The sequence below is a fragment of the Cibotium barometz genome, chromosome 10 (assembly GCF_041138505.1).
Source record: "Cibotium barometz isolate CiBa-2024 chromosome 10, ASM4113850v1, whole genome shotgun sequence".
In the NCBI taxonomy this organism is placed as follows: domain Eukaryota; kingdom Viridiplantae; phylum Streptophyta; class Polypodiopsida; order Cyatheales; family Cibotiaceae; genus Cibotium; species Cibotium barometz.
The window spans coordinates 10,652,479-10,671,595 of NC_141055.1; the positions used below are offsets into that span (position 1 = coordinate 10,652,479).

At 41.6% G+C, this 19,117-nt stretch overlaps 1 protein-coding gene across 2 annotated transcripts; it reads left to right on the forward strand.

The window, feature by feature from the left end:
• The first annotated feature begins 3,724 nt into the window (after nt 1–3,724).
• Nucleotides 3,725–18,628, forward strand: LOC147634550 (ERBB-3 BINDING PROTEIN 1-like). 2 transcript variants are annotated; one of them, XM_086803652.1, is made up of 10 exons: nt 3,725–3,867; nt 4,023–4,146; nt 4,419–4,503; nt 6,556–6,705; nt 6,977–7,130; nt 16,890–17,105; nt 17,297–17,433; nt 17,557–17,648; nt 17,757–17,936; nt 18,145–18,628. In XM_086803652.1, exons 2-10 carry the CDS (start codon nt 4,053–4,055, stop codon nt 18,216–18,218), a joined length of 1,182 nt encoding a protein of 393 aa, XP_086659778.1. In that variant the 5' UTR covers nt 3,725–3,867; nt 4,023–4,052; the 3' UTR covers nt 18,219–18,628. The 2 variants fall into 2 exon arrangements, with proteins under 2 accessions (XP_086659778.1, XP_086659779.1); XM_086803653.1 differs by having other exon boundaries at nt 3,729–3,867; nt 4,020–4,146.
• The last annotated feature ends 489 nt before the right edge of the window (nt 18,629–19,117 follow it).

Genomic DNA, 19,117 nt, shown 5'->3' on the forward strand with positions numbered 1-19,117 from the left:
TATCTAGCGTAGGGCTTTCACTTAATCTCTTGGAAAGCTACCCGACTAATCAGGTCCACCCGTCCGTAGAGGATGGTGCCGTCGGGGCATTCCATCCTCCCACTTTCCTCCCTACTCACGCGTCAATTTGTTTTCTAATTAATCCTACCACACTGTTTGACATAAATAAACATATTCTTTAATTAAGGCCCTTTTTACAAGGTTTGTTAAAACAGTCTTTTTCCACACAGTACAATAATGCCAAAGACAAGATTTATAAAAAAGTTGATACATGAATCAATTTCATATAAGCCAAACCGGCTCTCTTCTTCTTTTCCTTTATACTGCCGATGATCTAGAATTTGGCCTTCCAGCCTCTACATGCTAGGCAAAACCCTACAGGACCATACATCTCATCGTCGGCCGTTGCTGGCGAGAGGACTCAAGCCGGCCTGTCGCCCTCTGAGGCTCCATCGCTCGACCCTCCTGCCCCTCAGAGGGATGTCTGCACACTAGGGTGGGCTTATTCACCGCACTAGCCTGGGCCCTCAGAACTAGGTAGCATCATAATCTCTCGCCTCAATCGGCGAACCTTATTCTCCTAATGGTATGAGGGATAACTTGGGCCATTCCCGGGCTTTGCTAACGACGTCGCCCGGCTACACAAGCACGGAACGGAGTTAGCGTCGAAGCCAGGAAAAACTTGCACTCTTTAAAGATAACAATTTCAATGCAGTTTATTGAATAGAGCATCACACAATTTGTAACTTCATACAATTTTATGTTATTATTTTAAAAAGAAAAGATACACATTTATTAATGTTGTGGATGGTTGATGCATTAGCATAAGTGCTAAAAAGAAGGAGTTAGCAAACTATGCAAAGGATGATTGGGTATTCATTGTGCACTATAGTTACGATCCTTCTATCCACCATGATGTGTGTATGTGAGTGACATATCTACATGTCTAGAATTTTTTATAGCGGTGCTAGCAGGCATGTTACTTCTCTCCGTGATTTGTTTTCCTCCTTGGAGTCTACTCCTCGACAAGGAGGCACAATCATGTGTACAAACAACTCCTCGTAACCAGTGAAAGGAGTTGGTAAGGTTGTTCTCACTACTACAAATGGTGGGACAATCACTCTCTCAAAAGTCTTGTTTGTGTCAAGCATTGAAAAGAACTTGCTATCAATCTCTGTAATTGCTAGGGTGGGCCTAGTGGTTAGATTTGTTGATGGTGTGTATAATTCTCTCCGTGATTTGTTTTCCTCCATGGAGTCTACTCCTCAACAAAGAGGCACAATCACATGTACAAACAACTCCTCGTAACCAGTGAAAGGAGTTGGTAAGGTTATTCTCGCTACTACAAATGGTGGGACAATCACTCTCTCAAAAGTCCTGTTTGTGTCAAGCATTAAAAAAGAACTTACTCTATCAATCTCTGCAATTGCTAGGGTGGGCCTAGTGGTTAGATTTGTTGATGACGTGTATAATTCATGACCTGAGTGAGGGAGATATCACTGTGGTACTCGGTACTCTAAGCCATGGTTTTACATATTAGACACATAAGAGATTGGTACACATAATGCTTATTCAGATTATGAGTGATTCAGAGCTATGGCATGTTCGCTATGGTCACTTGAATTTTGACAGTTTATTGCACCTTAAAAGGCAAGAGATGGTGTTAGAGTTGCTAAAGCTTGAGGCCCATGTTAAACATGTATGTGAGGGGTGCATTTTCGGGCAATATGCAACATGCATCATTCCCAAAAGATCGATTAGCAAGGGCTGTTAAGAAATTATAGCTTATACATAGTGATTTATGTGGTCCTATGAGGACACCATCGATCGGGGGATATCTCTACTTTGTGACTTTTATTGTGATGACTACTCCAGACACACCTAGGTGTACCCCGTTTGAAAGCAAAGTTAGACGATATTACATGCTTTAAACACTTCGTTTACATGTAAAGTTGGCACCCTTTGTGTAGATCAAGGGGGAAGTATATGTCAAAGAAGTTTCATGCGTATTTGGTTTAAAGAGGCAATCAATTACTATCACCTAGATTTAAAGAGGCAATCAATTACTATCACCTAGATTTTAAAAGGCATCCCAATATAAACCTGTCTACGAGAATTCATAAATAATGAGAAGCATGGGAATATTAAGTTCTATGAATTTACTCCTTATAGTAGATGTATAATTCCTCTCACAGTTAGAAACTCTCCTACTAGCATAATAAATAGGTTGAGTTATTTTAGAAAAGTGCCAATTAACAAAAGAACCCCTCCCAGTCCTTCAATAGATGGATTGGTATGTACAGGGAATTCCTTATTCCAATATAGAGGTAGAAGGATAGGTGCCTTGGCTATGCAAGGATTATTCCAATCAAATTGAGGAGAGCTGGAGGATTGATCGGAGAGCTGTGATGTCTTGTTAAGATTTTTGTGATGGTTTACATTGCTTCGGTTATGTATATGATGAATGTTACTTGAAATCATGTCTTGAAAAAATGTTTGGACATACACTATTTTTGTGATTGTTCATTTGTGGAAGCATGTGAAGGTACCACACAAGTTCATGGATTGCCATGCAGATGTCATCTGGTAGAGTGCATCGCATGAAGGAGATCATATGAGACCTTGAATCCTCTCAATCAAATGTAGGCGTGCTCTTGGCACGATTGGTGTGATGAATAAGGAAGCATCTTTGGATTGATTTTGAGAAGGGTGGCTTGAGTATGAATGCTAGTACTAGACATCATTTGTGGCTTTGACGTGGAGTACCAGAGTGTGTGAGCTTCTTGACTGGTGAGGTTGGTAGAAGCAGCTCCTAGGATTTTGTGACTCTAGTGGGTGTGAGACATATGGGCTCCTCCATGTGCTAGTCCCACTGAGAGATCTGAGAGTGATCGTGGGCTCGGTAGTGTGTGCCATCTTGTTTCAGGATCATGTCATGGTGCGAGGAGAGATATGTGATAGTGATGTTGTGGCACTGGATGATGTGATAGTGATGTTGTGGCACTGGATGATGTGTTACTCAATGATCCATACTTGTTGCTTAGACATATGTAACTTATAATGTGAGTGATACTCATGTGTTGTGTGTTTTTTGCAAAAAGAGAGGAAGAAGGTGATTAGCTGGATTAATGATAATGATTAGAGATCATGGCTCTCATACCATGTTGGAATTAGAGTTTGGAGAGATAAGGATGGAAAGAGGTGATGGTTGATCAAAACATCTCTACACCACCAAAATTAAGAATTTTTGAAAACAAAAAATACGAAGTAAACCTCCACCCTTGGATCACTTGATATTGACTTCGAGAGCTTTAACTGAACATCGAGAAATAGGTGCTAAAAACCCAAAATAGTCAATCGAGTGATTCTCATCACTTATATTATATTGACTGTGAGAGCTTTAATTGAACATCCGAAAATAGGTGCTAAAACCCAAAACAGTCACTGATTCTCATCACTTATATTATATTGACTGTGAGAGCTTTAATTGAACATCGGGAAATAGGTGCTAAAACCCAAAACAATCAGTTGAGAGATTCTCAAAAAGGATCGAGCTGGTAATAGAAAATGCAATAATAGTGTAATTTTTTTTAAAATATGGCTATTTTCTTCAACTTTGAGGGTTCATCAAGGTCTCTCTTCCCCAACACACACTCTCTCTCTTCCCCAACACACACTCTCTCTCCTCTCTCTTCCGGGTAATGCTGCCCTAGGGCAACATAGGTCCATTCACACTTCCAGCTAACCAAGTTTAGCCACCATCACTACCTCCCTAAAACCCTCAGTGTAGCTTTGCTTGTATGCAGAGTCGTGGAAGCCCTTGCGTATAGGGAACCGTGTTGTCAACCGTAAACCTAATCTGCGCAGGTCATTCTTCTGGAGTGATCGCCATATCCACGTCTTTGTATTTTGTGTTATTTTGTACTTCAGAGTGGTTCTTTATCGTAATTTTCAGGCCATTATTTGCCTTCTCGCACTGCTTTGTTCGTCTCTTTTCACGGTTTTATTGTGTGTTGCAGCAGAGAGCCAGCTGGTGTCTCTAACCCTCCGCCATGTCGGACGAAGAGACAAAAGAAGAGAAGGAGCTCGACCTCACGTCTCCAGATGTTGTCACCAAGTACAAGTTTGCAGCAGAAATCGCCAATAGTGGGTCCCTTCTAGTCCATTTGAGCTTTACTGAGTGAATTCTGAGTAGGAAAACCCGATTTCGTGCTTGCAGACTTGTGTTCGTATGTGGATCTGAGTTTGAAAGCGATAATCAATGCTTGCAGACATGTTTCTATGTAAAGCTGTGTGGGTTATGAGCGTCCAAACCTTAATTTGCGCTTGTAGACATCTGTTTCTACGTTATCCGGGAAATTTCCACTTGCAACAATGAATACATGCCACACATCTGATTGCATTTTCCTATTTTTCAGAGGCTTTGCAGGTGGTCATTGCCGAATGCAAACCGGGAGTGAAGGTTGTCGACCTCTGTGAGAAGGGGGACTCTTATATCAGAGAGTAAGAGCTTCACCAGACACGTGCTGTATCTGAGGGTGTTCTAGCCTTGCCTCTTTGAAGCTTCTTACCTGGAATTGGTCGTTGTGCTGTCTGATTAATCTTACAAGGTTATTAGGCAAATGGATGGCTCATTTCACACATGAGTTTTGGTGTGGCTGCATGATGTATTCTTTGACACTCAACTACAATGTATACAAATTTGTGTTTGGTACACTTCACCGACATGTTGCATATGGTGTGTTCACTGACACCACTGACGTGCATATGGATGCATGTGTGGTATGCATGCTTGTATGCACATACTGTAGAGGTGGGCTGTATTTGCCATCACATGGCTTGACTTTTTTAGATGTTGAAAAGTCCATTTGGAGTGCCCAAGATGAGACATCTCCTGTTTCAAGGGTTGCATGTGTTCTTATACAAGTTACAACTTTTTGTCGCTTGTTTGTCCTGGTTGTATTGTGTGAAGCAGAGCTGCCTAGACTCCAGCCTTGTGCAGCCATTTGCAGCTGTGTTGTGCATGCTTTGCTCACACATTAGTTATCGTTGCCTTAGCCACTTCTCATGCCTATCCAAAAAGCAGCCTGCTGTCAACACTGACTGAACAAACACATCCTAGTTTTCTAGCCAATCGTTTGTCACGGCCTTAAATTTTTATGTCGGATGGCAACTTAGGGAAAGCCACATTACATGAGGTGAAAGATCTTCTGAAAATGCAACCCTACCCAGACTGTGGCATCTTTTAGGCATGAACAATATTTTATGTAGTGTTTCTCTGGTTTGCATGGCTGGTTGTAGCCCTGTTGCTGCTAGCTCGCAGCTGTGTTCCACAATGCAGAGCTGGTCAAAAGATTAGAAAAGTTGTTATTTTAAATGAAAACCCCATCATGTGTGGCATGGTAACAGCCTTAGTAGTTGTTTGTGCATTTATTTATTGCTGTTTACATTCCCTTGGTTAATTGAATGAAAACTTGTAATGAAAACATGATAGAAATTCTTCTTTTAGACTTAAAATTAAATTATGTATACTTAGCATAATTATAACCATAATTATAAGCATAATTATGGTTATTTCTTTTTATTAAATTAAATTAACCATTCCTCATTTCTAAAATTGTTAGTATATTCTTCTTTCAATTTAAAATGAGTTAATGTGATTTTTCTTACTCATAATCAAGCTAAAAAGAATTAACCATTATTTTCACTAAATTAAAAATCATGAAAATATCAATCCTCATTCTCTAGCTCATCAAGCTAAGAGATTAGATTGCAACAAGAGATTATTATTGAAATTCATCCTTTTTCTAAGGATCTAGCCATAAAGATGATTAATCTTTTCAAGAGGGATTTTCTTAAACAAAACATTATAATTAAACATAAAGATTAACATAATTCTAATTAGATATTATGAATCTTTGGAAAGCTTGATTTGAAGAAAGAACCATTACTTTGAAAGCTTCTCAAGCTTTAAAGATCTTGAATGCAAGCGTGCAATGTTGGTGTTGACTTCACTGGTATGACTGGTCCTAGCGTAATCATGGCTACTTGGTTGACTTTGTGTATACAAAGGGGAGGCTCTTCTTAAGAGCTAGTCCTGTCTTTTACAGTCTTCGGTTTGGCTACAATTGATCATTATGTGGTTGATTAGCTTGTCATGAGTATTTTATTTCAGCTCCTGCTTATTGTTTTTCATGCACAGCTGGTCAAAAGATTAGAAAAGTTGTACTTTTCATGAAAACCCCATAATGTGGCATGGTAACAGCCTTGGTAGTCGTTTGTGCATTTATTTATTGCTGTTTACATTCCCTTGGTTTTCTTGTGTGCAATGTTGGTGTTGACTTCACTGTTATGACTGGTCCTAGTGTAATTATGGCTACTTGGTTGACTTTGTGTGTACAAAGGGGAGGCTCTGTTTATGGTGTGTCTCTTCTTAAGAGCTAGTCCTGTTTTTTACAGCCTTCCATTTGGCTACGGTTGATTGTTATGTGGTTGATTAGCTTGTTATGAGTATTTTATTTCAGCTCCTGCTTACTGTTTTTCATCTTTCGGCAGGCAAACTGGAAATGTCTATAAGAATGCCAAGAAGAAAATAGAGAGAGGGGTTGCCTTTCCCACTTGTGTGTCGGTGAATAGTGTAGTTTGCCACTTCTCGCCTCTAGCAAGTGATGATGTTACAGTTTCAGAGAATGACGTGGTGAAAATGTTAGTATCTCAATCATTGGCTTACTTTTCTTTGATTTTAAAAAGGGATCGTGGAGTTTCAGGCCCCTTACACAATAGCCCGTCAGATTTGGATGGGGCAGGCTGTGAATGGGCTTGAGTGCCTGTGTACCAAGAGCTGCCCCTGGTGTCAGGTGTTTATGGGTGGGCTATATGTGTAAGGGCCCACATCAACTTTTGGTCAGAGTTTCAAATCTCTTTCAAATGCTTGACTCATTTTTATGCCCTGTCAAATGGGGTGCTTTTACTTCAGTGATCTTGGCTGTCACATTGATGGCTTCATAGCAGTTGTTGCTCACACACACGTAGTACAAGAAGGTCCTGTGAGTGGTCGAGTTGCTGATGTTCTGGCTGCTGTCAACACTGCTGCAGAGGTTGCTCTCAGGCTTATTAGGCCTGGAAAAAAGGTAAACTGTCACTGCTTTGTATAGTAAGCTGAGCAACTTAGAAGAATTCTGCCTGCTATTACTGAGTTTTTCATTAATTGAAAGCTTGTGTCTGATAAGGTTTGATGCACTCGTTACTCTATAATTTTACTAGTACTTGTCGGGTTTTAGTTTAGAATTGATTGCATGGGAATCAGCCCAATATTTACATGCTTGTGCATGCATGCATTGCGCAGAAGTGCACTTCAGGTGTTTGTTTTCAAAAACATTGTGGGGTTTGCAATCTTCTGCATGTGGTGGTTTTAACATGTCAGAAATGCATATTTGAAGAGAAGTTCTTGTTCCCATTTCTCAAGTCCTAGCCTTAGATCTTGAAAAGTAAAAGTGCTAGAAGCCTTCAAGCTAAGGCCCTATTCCATAGAAAGCTAGGGCTTGCTTCCCTGATCTCCTCTTTCTTTGAATTGCTTCTCTGATCTCCTCTTTCTTTGAAATATACATGGTGCTCTTGAGTGTGCTGTTTGAAATTTATTTATAATTTGCTTATCTCATGTTTAAGTAAATGCTCGAATGCACGGACACATTCACTAGTAGATAATTCAAGAATTATCTTACCAACTAAATGAGTTGGCAATGGACCAACCACTGATTACATCAAGTGAGTAAGTTGTAAATAGTTTCCATGTTCATTGTGGGAACATAGCTCAACCAAGATGCAATATAGAAAACAATCATCACACGAGAGGTATACGATGGTCATCCGACCTATCTATACACCATGCCTCAAGTACAAGTGTCCCATACCACCACATATATTCGTTCTTCTAGTGTCTAGCTGGTGATAGATGATAGAGACATTTATTTTTGCTCTTGGTTGACCTCGACCTCGGGATCCGACACGGTTTCTAGTGCCTCTTTGGTATCCCTTTGTCCTTGGTTTTCTGCTGCAGTACTCTTGTCCTCTTCTTTGGTATTTATTACACTTGCTGCCACTGGAGTATTTTGACTCGTCATAGCGAAAAGTTCCTTTATTTCTTTCCAATACTACTCTTCTTTTCTGTCTAGCTTCTTCTTCACGTTGTTCCCTTCGGCACTCTAGGTCTTCACATGCTTGTGGTAAATCTTTACGCTTTCTTGGGATGTCTGTTTGAACCTTGCTTAATTAGCTTCACTTTGCCTTTTCATCAAAGCCCAAATATCTGCCATGGTTTCCATGAAGAATCGCTTGCTTTTTTTTTTCCCGCTATAATCAGTCCCAAAATCCTAAACCTAGGCTTCTATATGCATCCTAGACACCCTAGAACCATGCTAGATTGAAATCTAGACCTTCTAGTTGCTGACAAATTACAACGAGCAAAAAGCTGATGCAAAAACCCTACTTTTCCTTGCAAACCTTGAAATGAATATCCTAATTTACTGATTTTACATAGCATTGATGCAAAACTTTTCCTAGGAACAACCTAAACATGCTATGCTCTGTAACATGTCTACTATGCAGAAGCGTGCTTAATGATTATTAATGCAAAGCAATAAAGATTAACACTATAATCACATGCTCATGACATAGAGAAGTAGAGAGAAGGAGAATACAGAGTCTCTTTACCTAACCTATTCCTACTATATATTACTGAATGAATGAGTAATTACAATGATTATCATAGATCCGATGTAGATCTAGATTATGAATGCTATACTTGAACTAATGTTTACTGTCATGTACTTGGCTCATCCTAATTGCTAGATTGCATGCCCTTGGTCCTAGATTTGTAAATCTTTGTCTTTGAATGATTATGAACGACCCATGACTTGTCTTTATATAGGAAAGTGATAGCAAGTCGTAATCAAGTCAGTTTTCACTTTTCAGGCCATAGAAAAGTCATAAAAATGTCAAAAAATGTGTTCATATTGTGCCCATAATATGTCCCAACCATTGATGCATATCGTGGGCACCTCGAGGCACCTGTAGGGCCTGCAAAATGGCTCCAAATTGCCTATATATGATCTCTGACTTTGTCCCTAAGGCGGTTGTAAGGAATAATCATGTGTACGTGGCACCAGATTAAGGTGCATGTGACACTGCCACCTCTACTTCCAATGACAAGAAGCAACAGCTAGAAGAATAAGTAAACATAGCCCATGGTGAGTGGGCTTTCTAGCCACATTATCACTATGGGAGGAATGTTAAATATTAATAATGATTAATGTGGGAATAAACAAGTGCTAGGTGGTTATGCAAACTGGCACTTAATAACTTAAGTATTCTAGGCTTTAAATAGAGTGATTCTAGTGTGTGTGAACAATTGCTAGTGTGTAGGAGTGTGTAGGTTCATTTATGTGTGGGAACAACCTCTTAGAAGTATCTTATGTAAGCAATAATGTGTAAATTTGACTCCTCTTAGGGACACTTGGCGTCATGCCTTAACATGTGGCATGTGTGGTGGTAGTGTATGAAAGCTCTTCAAGAGGTCGATGAAGTATATAACCGAGCATAACCTACTCCCCTTGTTGCCATAATTCCTTGATGAGTGCATATGGTAAGACGGCAGAAGAAAAAGCACCTCACAAACCAATGATGGTGTTAGGATGTCGGATCCAATCCAGCACTGTTTGACACCCAATCTCACATGTACCCACCCTCACTAGAATTGATACCTCTACAATATAAGGATTACATAGAAGAACTACCAATGTTTGCATGGATTGCAAGTATGTAACATAGATTAAGTATTCAAGTATGTTTCTTTTGACACCATAATAATGTGGAGGCACCCTAACGATGAAACATGATTGAGGACTATAACTAATGAATAGGATGCCTATTAGAGCAACAAGCATGGCTTCTAAAATAGGAACCACTTTGGCCATTTAGATGTCACCACAACACTATGTTCCAAAGATGCATTATCCACCAAGCATGTTAGATGTTGCCGCACAATAGTATGTCTCAAAAGATGGATTATTCACCAAGCATGCCAAGTGTTAGCAGGTTCAATGACGGTTGGGATTGTTAACCTATGAGTCTATTAGACATCCGATCCATGTATACTACGCATTGTAACATTAGGCCTATGTGCCACTAATTGAATTGTAATGATATCTAGGAGTATGGCCATCAAATAACTAGGAGACTATTTTGCTTGATCTTGTAATAGTTCTTGTTAACCCATTTTTAGTGGTTAACTAGGTGGACAACTCTAGTGGCCCCCATCAAATTTTTTTTAAAATTACCAGAGTTATGAAAAAAGTGTTGGAGTTCCAAGCAATACAAAATTTTGGTGCTTTGTAATAATGTTTGGTCAAGTCGAACACTAGCCACTTAATGGTGGTTAATGAGGTAGATGGCTTTAATGGGTTTCTTCAACACATTTTTAACAAAGCCACAGTCAGTTGTAGACCCCAACCCGGAATTTGCCAACAAGCTTCTTGCCCCAACGAACGATATGGACAGGATGCATACGAGTGATTAGAATCAACAAAACTATTTATTTGGGTCACACGAATTTCGGTTGCCCAAGCGATTTTTTAGCACTTCATGTAAATCTATTAATTTTTTTGCTGTAATGTGCACATAACGATGTAATCAAGGGATGACCGAGCTAAGTGCAATGTCAACATCAAAGGGATGTATATAGTTATCCTAGAACACACATATGAGCAGTTTAGACTAAGGTTGGTCATCCCCGTTTGGGTGTGCCTGTGCTTGTGTGGTCTAAGTGACTGCATTAGTGAGTGCTAGATAGCAAACTAAGGACACATTGCTCTTGGGTTACAGGGCCCGTTTAAGGGTCCATACGGTCTTAGATGGGAGCTGCGCGCATTGTCCTATGAGACTTTGTTGTAGTCTAATATGGTCATAGTTAGATGATCTGGTCAGTTATTCATTTTGGACCAAGACCTATGTCCATGCTAACCTCAGGTAGTACCATATATAGACTATGAACTGCACTAGATGCTAAAAAAGGAGGAGGAAGAGCTCAATGAAGCAAAAATTAAATCTCTAATTCAGCACGGAGGAAGAAGGAGTGCAAACTTACAATAATAACAACAAGAAGAAGGGAGTCCAAACTAGGAAGAAAGCAGCACTACATGTCCCAGTAGAGTCCAAAAATGTTCAAAAGCTGCGGCAAGAATTGGAGAAGTCAAGGAGACCCTGAGGAGCAAGACTAAAATCTTCAAAAGGAATAGATTGACACTAGAGTCAGTTTGTTGGACATCTAGGACTGGGCAGTAGGAGGTAGGCTCAGCACAGCACCAGCCCCGGCACTAGCAGTAGAAGAGGCAACAGCTGGAGACAAATGGAGCAGACGAGGCGGAGGAGAAGAGTTGGTGTTTCAGCTTTGAGCAGCAGTAGCACAACAGACCAAAAAGCGACGGCTAGACGGGCTGCGGCAGCGGCAAGTGAACAGCAGATTGCGGCAGAGGATGGCGAAAAACGTTGGCGTTGGTGATCCTCTAGACACTCGTACCGCCCGAAAAAGGCGCCAAAGATGGTGGCTCCGGCAGTGGGATGGGTTGAGGTGGTGCACCTAGCACTAGCACTGCCAGAAAAAGTCGGCAGCGGCAGCAGTGCTTTCAGGCAAAAGACAACTAGCTCTAATACCATGTGGTGTTTTAGGGTTAACAGAGTAGCACTATGGAGGATGGTGGACCTCCATGGTTTATGTGCAGAAGAGAGAGGGAGTGTGTGATGTAACAAGCTGAAACAATGTGATGCTTGTATTGATTCATTTGAAGTTCACACGGTACAATGCTTTTATAAGCAAAATGCCATATCTTTCTCAACACTCTACTCATCGGGGCAGTGACACTTGACTATACGAGTGACATCATTGCTTACACACACACACACACTTAAGTGGCTATATGCCCTTGTTCACACACTTACACACTTGTGCAACACAAGGTTGGATATACAATTGGAATTTATGCACAGTCCAAGGACAAAGCATTGGCAAGTTGTGAAGCATGTGTTCAAGTACTTGTAGGGCACCCAATCTCATGGTTTGTTCTATGCCAAGGGGGTGGTTTTTAGCTCCATGCTTACAACGATTGGGCTGGTGATTATGACTCAAGGCAATCCACAAGTGGGAATTGCTTTTCCTTGGGAGCTCATGCATATCATGCTTGAGCAAAAGCAACCTTATGCGGCTACATCTTCATGTGAAGTTGAGTACAGGGCAACTTTCACTACTACAGTTGAGTGTGTATGGATGAGGAAATTGATGGCAGATCTTCGTGGGAGTTAGCAAATACCCACTCCCATTGTGGCTAATAGTCAGAGTGCTATGGCTGTAGCACGGAATCCAGTCTTCCATGCTTGCACCAAGCTCATGAGATACATTATAACTACGTCAGAGAGAGGATACATGTAGGCGAGATCAATTTAGTTTACTCTCCTACACATGAGAACATTTTAAATTTGTTTACTAAGGCATTGCCTAGAGAAGTTTGAAGCTGTTCGCAAAGCTTTGAGCTTACTCCCATTTGGAAAGTGATCTGCTACTGTGTACATTTTCACACTATCACTATAAGGGGGATTGTGAACATGGGCTTATAAGGGACACTTTTTTAACCCTTTATTTTTCCGATGACAACCCAGTGTAAAATGACACCATCGGTACAACATTTTATTATCATGCCTTGTACTCATGATTTTGTACACACAACCTTATCCTTCTACATTTAGCGTCATGTTGGTCTCCCACCTCTCTCTCTCTCTCTCTCTCTCTCGTTTTCTGTCCCCGTTTACTCACATTAGGGTTAAGCCTAACCCAACACCACCACCAATTCGCTAAAGTGGGAAGCTTATGCCTGGTATCTATATGATGTGCCAAATCAGCACAACCACACACTCCACACCCCACTTAAACCCTTCATTTCAACACTTCTAATATCACTAGGGCTCTATTGAAGCTGCAGAATGGCCGGGCTAAGGATCACGAGGACTTTCAGGGGGAACACTTCACACATGGACACAAAATCTTTTCACAGATGTGGACATGCTTAAACCCCCTATTTTAGCTAGGATTAGGAGCCTTCTTTTTGCATTGAATAGCCTTTTTAATCCAAGGACTTCAATGATAGTAGTGGGTAGTTGTAGCGGCAATTCCATCAGCCTGTAAATAGCAACGGTCTATGAAGTCAGTTCAGTTGTCCAAGGCTTTGTGGGACAGGTCACAGGCATAGGTGATTCCTTTTGGAGGCCATGTTGGCTAGGATCTATGTACATCTTGATACATATATACAGAAAACACTGTATTAGCAACATGTGTGTGTGTGTGTGTGTGTGTGTTCATCTTTGCGTTTTTGCATAGTTCTATACAGGCAGTTCTTCCGCATGTTACATTGGTATCAGAGCTTGGTGGAAGTCCTAGAGGTGCTGAATTAGTGTAGATTTAGTGAACGTGTAGATTTCACATTGTGAAGTTTCCGTTCGAGTTGCGGCCAGGTGATACTGTGCTTATTCTTTCTATCTTTAGCGGTGCATTCGCCCTATCAACTACTTATTTGCTGCACTAATTCTTTCTATTTGCTACTTCCCTTAGTGCTAGGCTTCATTATGGCTGAGTTTGCCTTGCATCTCCGGAGGTTTGACAGAAACTCAGTACGAAGGGCTTTGTGTGAATATATGCTCTTATGTGTGTGCGTGTGTGCGTGTGTGTGGAGTGCTTGTGTGAGAGCATATCTTGATACATAATTCTACACCCACTATTGGGCACTGATGACGTTAGTGGAGATGTCGTGTTGGGGTAAAGGCATTATGCCCACCCTTATAGTGTGTACAAGCCCATAAGTTATAGTACATAGTACACTTAGTACTTTTAATGTACTAAGTGCACTATGTGTACTAGTGCAATATACATGTGTGATAGGGGAGTCACACACTCATTCCTTGATGAGTTGACTTATCCCCACAACTCCCTCTCTCTCTCTCTCTCTCCCTTCTTCTCTGTGTATGTCTCCCACATGAATAACCCTAATTAACTCTCCCATTCATGTCGTAGTATCTAGTCCATACTATGCATAATGGAGTTGATAGTTATATAGTCTTGTGGGTTGACTACCATGAGTATATAACATGCTCGTTCCTAAAAGATGAATTTGGGCATGCTCTTGGATTCATCCAGGTATATAGATTTGGAAAACACAGTACAAAGGTGGCTGATTTTGGTCGAGACAGGATAACATAGCCAAGTGGTTCTTCAACATCTGGTATCCCAATTGTGCCAGAATGAGCACAACCACGGGGTATAGAGCCCCCAAGTGGGGGTATCATGTGGTATGAATCTCCTAGATGCTCATTGCTCCAGCCATGGTACAAGGATGAGGAGAGTAAAAACTGTGAACGTATTTAAAGTACTTATCTTGATGCGTACTTTACGTACTCCTACCGTACACGTACCATACCGCACCGTACCTAAAGTACTCAACCACTATGAGACCATGTTGGATAGGATCTATGTACATCTTGATACATATATACAGAAAACACTTTTTTGCAACATCTCTCTCTTTTCTCTCTGTTCATCTTTGCATTTTTTGCATATTTCTTAATAGTGGTAGTTGTCTGCTTGTTACAAATCCTAGCTCCCTTTCTTGCAAAAGTGTTGAATAGGGCCTTATATGAAGGCTTTTCCCCTTCTTGGACCACCCATACCATGGTTCCCATCCATAAAGCAAGGGAACCCATGGATATCAACAACTTTCATGACCATTATGATAGGCCATACGATGTCGAAGATCTATGGGGCAGTGTTGGAGGTTGAGATCAGTCTTTTGGCAGAGAAACATGGAGAGAGAGCCATTGGCCAAGTAGACTTCAGGAGAAACTGCTCTACTTCGGATCACTTGTTTACTCTTCGAGCCACCATTGAGGGGGCAAGGCCTTTGACTCGGTCCCTAGATCCTGATCTTTGGGCCACCTACATGAGCTTCAGTTTTAATCGGATGTAGTATGGGGAGTGATGGCTTTATATGAGACCATGTTTGGTAGAGTTTGGGCACGAGGAGGGCTCTCAAGAGACATGCACATTACTATTGGGGTCAAGCAAGGTTACCCGCTATCTATTACATTGTTTGGGCTGTATATAGATGAGATCACATCATTTGTGGATAGATTTGGGGGGACATGTCTACAGTTGGCTCAGTCGGTGGTGTCCATCCTGCTATATGCAGATGACATAGTCTTGACTTCTGATTCTGCAGAGGGGTTACAGACACATTTAGATGCATTGTAGAGATTTTGTGACGAGAGACCTCACAGTCGACCTCAGAATAACCAAGGTCATGGTCTTTAACACCTCCTGCCAAGTGCAGGCTGGCTGGTCCTTTCTGTATAGAGGAGCCCAGATGCAGATTGTCTCTTCTTTTGTCTAAGTGGAGTGGTCTTCATGGGCCTGACCTTCTCCATGAAACATGCTGCCAACACATGCCTTGCGAGAGGATACGCATCCCTAGCACGCCTGAAGAGAGTGTGTTTCCAGTTCCACTTCCAAGAGCCTCACACCAAGTGTTGGTTTTTCGACACTTTGGTATGCCCTGCGGATTGCCATTGGCCTACTACGCACCGTCTATGGATTGGGTCCGTTAGAGCAGATCACACCCCCCACAGATATGCAGGGTAAGCACGACAGGGGAGGTCGAGATGGAGGAGCATTACATGTCCAGATGCCCATCTTACTATGAGATTTGGCAGAGATTTCAGTGTATCTTCTGAGATGGATTCAGCCCTCTCTCACGGGTTATGCATTACGAGGACCGGAGATGCTTGGGTCTTTACCTACTGGAGCTTCGCAGCTACCTGGAGACCATGCTTAAGGCGGCACCTAGGGACTCAGAGCCAACAAGATGCCTCTCAGACAGCCACTGCAGTCTTCTTCAGATTGCATTTGCATATGCCAGAGAGTACCATCCAAGCTTAACAGGGTTTGAGGGATCGTACAGGTCAGAGATTATACCCACCCGCTCATGGGATCCTTTGGCCCCGTGGACCGGTGGCGCCACTAGTGAGAGAGCACGATCCCTCTTGAAAGCCAGACGCCCCCACATCCAGTGATTAGGCCTATGACCTAGCAGCTGCAGATCAGTCTCATAGACGATTGGTGGGTTTTTTTAGACACTAATAAAATCTCTCTCTCTCTCTCTCTGACCCAGCCCTCAGGCTTCTCGCTCATCTTGGCCTTCAGGTTACTTTTAAATGGAATTTCCTTTGCACCGGCATCTGCTCATGTTCTTATGATGCTACTTTGTATTTTGTCATGATACTGGAAGCTTAGCTGGCTGCATCCCTTGACAGATCGTCATGCCTTAAATGTCATGAAAACTCATATGTTCGTGTGCAATTTGCCCACAAGTTGAAGCATGGAACTCAAATGATGGTCCTTTCACCATGATACCATGCAAACCTAAAAAAGATGCATCCTTTTGCCTTGGATTTTTGTGACCTGCAAAAGAGCAGAAATTTCAGATATTTTGAGAAACGGAACTCTTAAGTCTGCAAACACCTACTCAATTCAACGAAACTAGTGTGAAATTGTGAATGTTCACGGAGGACTGCTGGTTGTGTGTAATGGATCTAAACTCATTTGCATACTTTGTTATGCGTACTGATGCATGGTAGTAAAAAGATTAACCTAGTTTGCAAGTTCATCAATGTTTGTGTGTAATGGATCTTAACTTTTTTGCATACTTGGTTCATGCATACTGATGCATGGTAGTATAAAGACTAACCTAGTTTGCAAGTTGATCAATGTTGGCTAAAATTTTTCATAAGTTTACTTGCAGAATAAAGAGGTGACAGAAGCCCTTCAAAAGGTTGCTGCTGCCTATGATTGCAAAGTTGTGGAGGGTGTCTTGAGCCATCAAATGAAGCAGTTTGTGATTGATGCAAACAAAGTGGTTCTCAGCGTGACCAACCCAGAGGTGAGAGTTGATGACGCAGAATTCGAGGAGAACGAGGTCTATGCTGTAGACATAGTGATGAGCACTGGGGAAGGCAAGGTATGCATCTATTATCTCATGGTTGTAATTTACGTTCTCCTCACTTTCTTGCATTTTTATCTTGCTAGCGACAAGTATCGAAGGCTCATCCTGAATGCTGATATATTTTGAAAGGTGGCCAGTCAGCCCAAAAAGCAGTTACGGGTTTTTCCTAATCCTGTTTGTTTTTGGGCTTGTGATATTGAGTGCAGCCAAAGCTGCTTGATGAGAAGCAAACCACAATCTACAAAAGAGCCATCGACAAAAATTACCATCTCAAAATGAAGACTTCAAGATTTATATTCAGTGAAATCAATCAGAAGTTCTCCATCTTGCCCTTCACAGCGAGGTGTGCCCTTTTGAATGTGGCAAGGATGGATGGTTCATGAATCTGGTGAATTTGCACTTGTTAGCTTTCATTTGGAAGTTTTTTTTACTGGTCCACAATACCGTTGCTGGCTACTTATGGCAGGTCTTTAGAAGAGAAGCGTGCCCGGCTAGGGCTGGTTGAGTGTGTGAATCATGAGCTTCTTCAGCCCTATCCAGTTCTTCATGAAAAGACAGGTTTTTGTTTGAGCTGTTTGTGCCCTAGTTCTCAAGTCCCACATTTATACAGACTTGTTACTTGATGAAAAGGGTTTTACTAGCTTCAAAGAATGGTGCAACTTGCAGGCGATTATGTAGCTCATTTGAAGTTCACGGTGCTTCTAATGCCCAACGGCTCAGATAAAATAACTGGCCATCCTTTGCAAGAGATAAACACAAGCAAGGCTCCTGAAGATCCTGACATCAAGGCCTGGCTGGCTTTGGCAACTAAGGCAAAGAAGAAAGGAGGAGGAAAAAAGAAAAAAGGTAAACATTTTTGTCTGGCAAGTTGGATTTACTTAGCAGTAAGTTTTTAGGCATTCAGCGTATTTTTATCTGGATGTACTATCTTGTTACATAGTGTGTCCAGCGGGGGTAGGCTGGCTGGTATCCAACTTAGGTTCTTCATTGGGGTTCATTTAAAGGTCAAGTGAGATGGTTACTTTCCTCATTATCCTGTATCTGATACACGCAGGTAAAAAGGGGGATGGCCAAGAGGAGATGTCGGATGCTGCTATGGATGGGGCAGATGGTGCAGACACGTCTTGAGCTGTCCTGATTTGTATCTTCATTTAACCTTGCGGCCATGAGGTGTGGTGGTAATTCTAGCAATACAAGAATTTTTGCCGACACCCTTTTTAAAAAATTGGAGAGTTTAGTGTTCTTAGTTAAAGTTCCGAACATCTTTTCCAAGAAAATATACCTGGAACTTGAACCTTTCTGTATTTCAAAGGCTGAGCTAGCTCGTCTCTGTCTATGCTTACAGCATGGAAGGAAGTGTATGAGTGACAATTATCAGAATTTCTAGATCTTGGTTAATGCGATTGATGATGTTCAGTTGGTGAGGCCTGATATGCCCTTTTGGGTGATTCAGGACCTGGCACACAAGGCAAGCTCCTAAATGCTATCACTGAGAGCTCACATGTGAAATTATTTATCTGAGTCTGCTATTTACAATGTTACCATCTCTTGGGCTTGATGGTCTGGTATGTGTGTAAGTCTGGTCAGCTGTAGTGGTAGTAAGTAAAAGCCACAGGTTCTGTCTGCAGAACCTGTTATCGAGGTCTTAAGACCTGGTCACCTGGGCTGGTTGTTCCAGTGGTGCGGTGCCAAAGTGGAGAAATGGATTGTTAGAATACAGGAAAATTTAGGTGTAGGTGAAACGATTGTAATAAATGGGATGGATGGGGTGTGAAGGCTAGCTGGAAGAACATGGGGGAGACTGTTCTCGAAGATGATAAGACTGGGGAAGGGTAAGCCGTGGGCAGGAGATTGTTGAGAGATGTGATGGACTTTGAAGGCCGTTAGGTTACATGCTGTCACAAATTATGTCCACAAATTCTTGCAACTCAAATGAATCCATCAAAGAACACATTCAATATTCTTGTACACAAGCCTAGTGTGCTGTCCTAAAACTTTTCGATGCTCTCCTCAGAAACAAGACAATG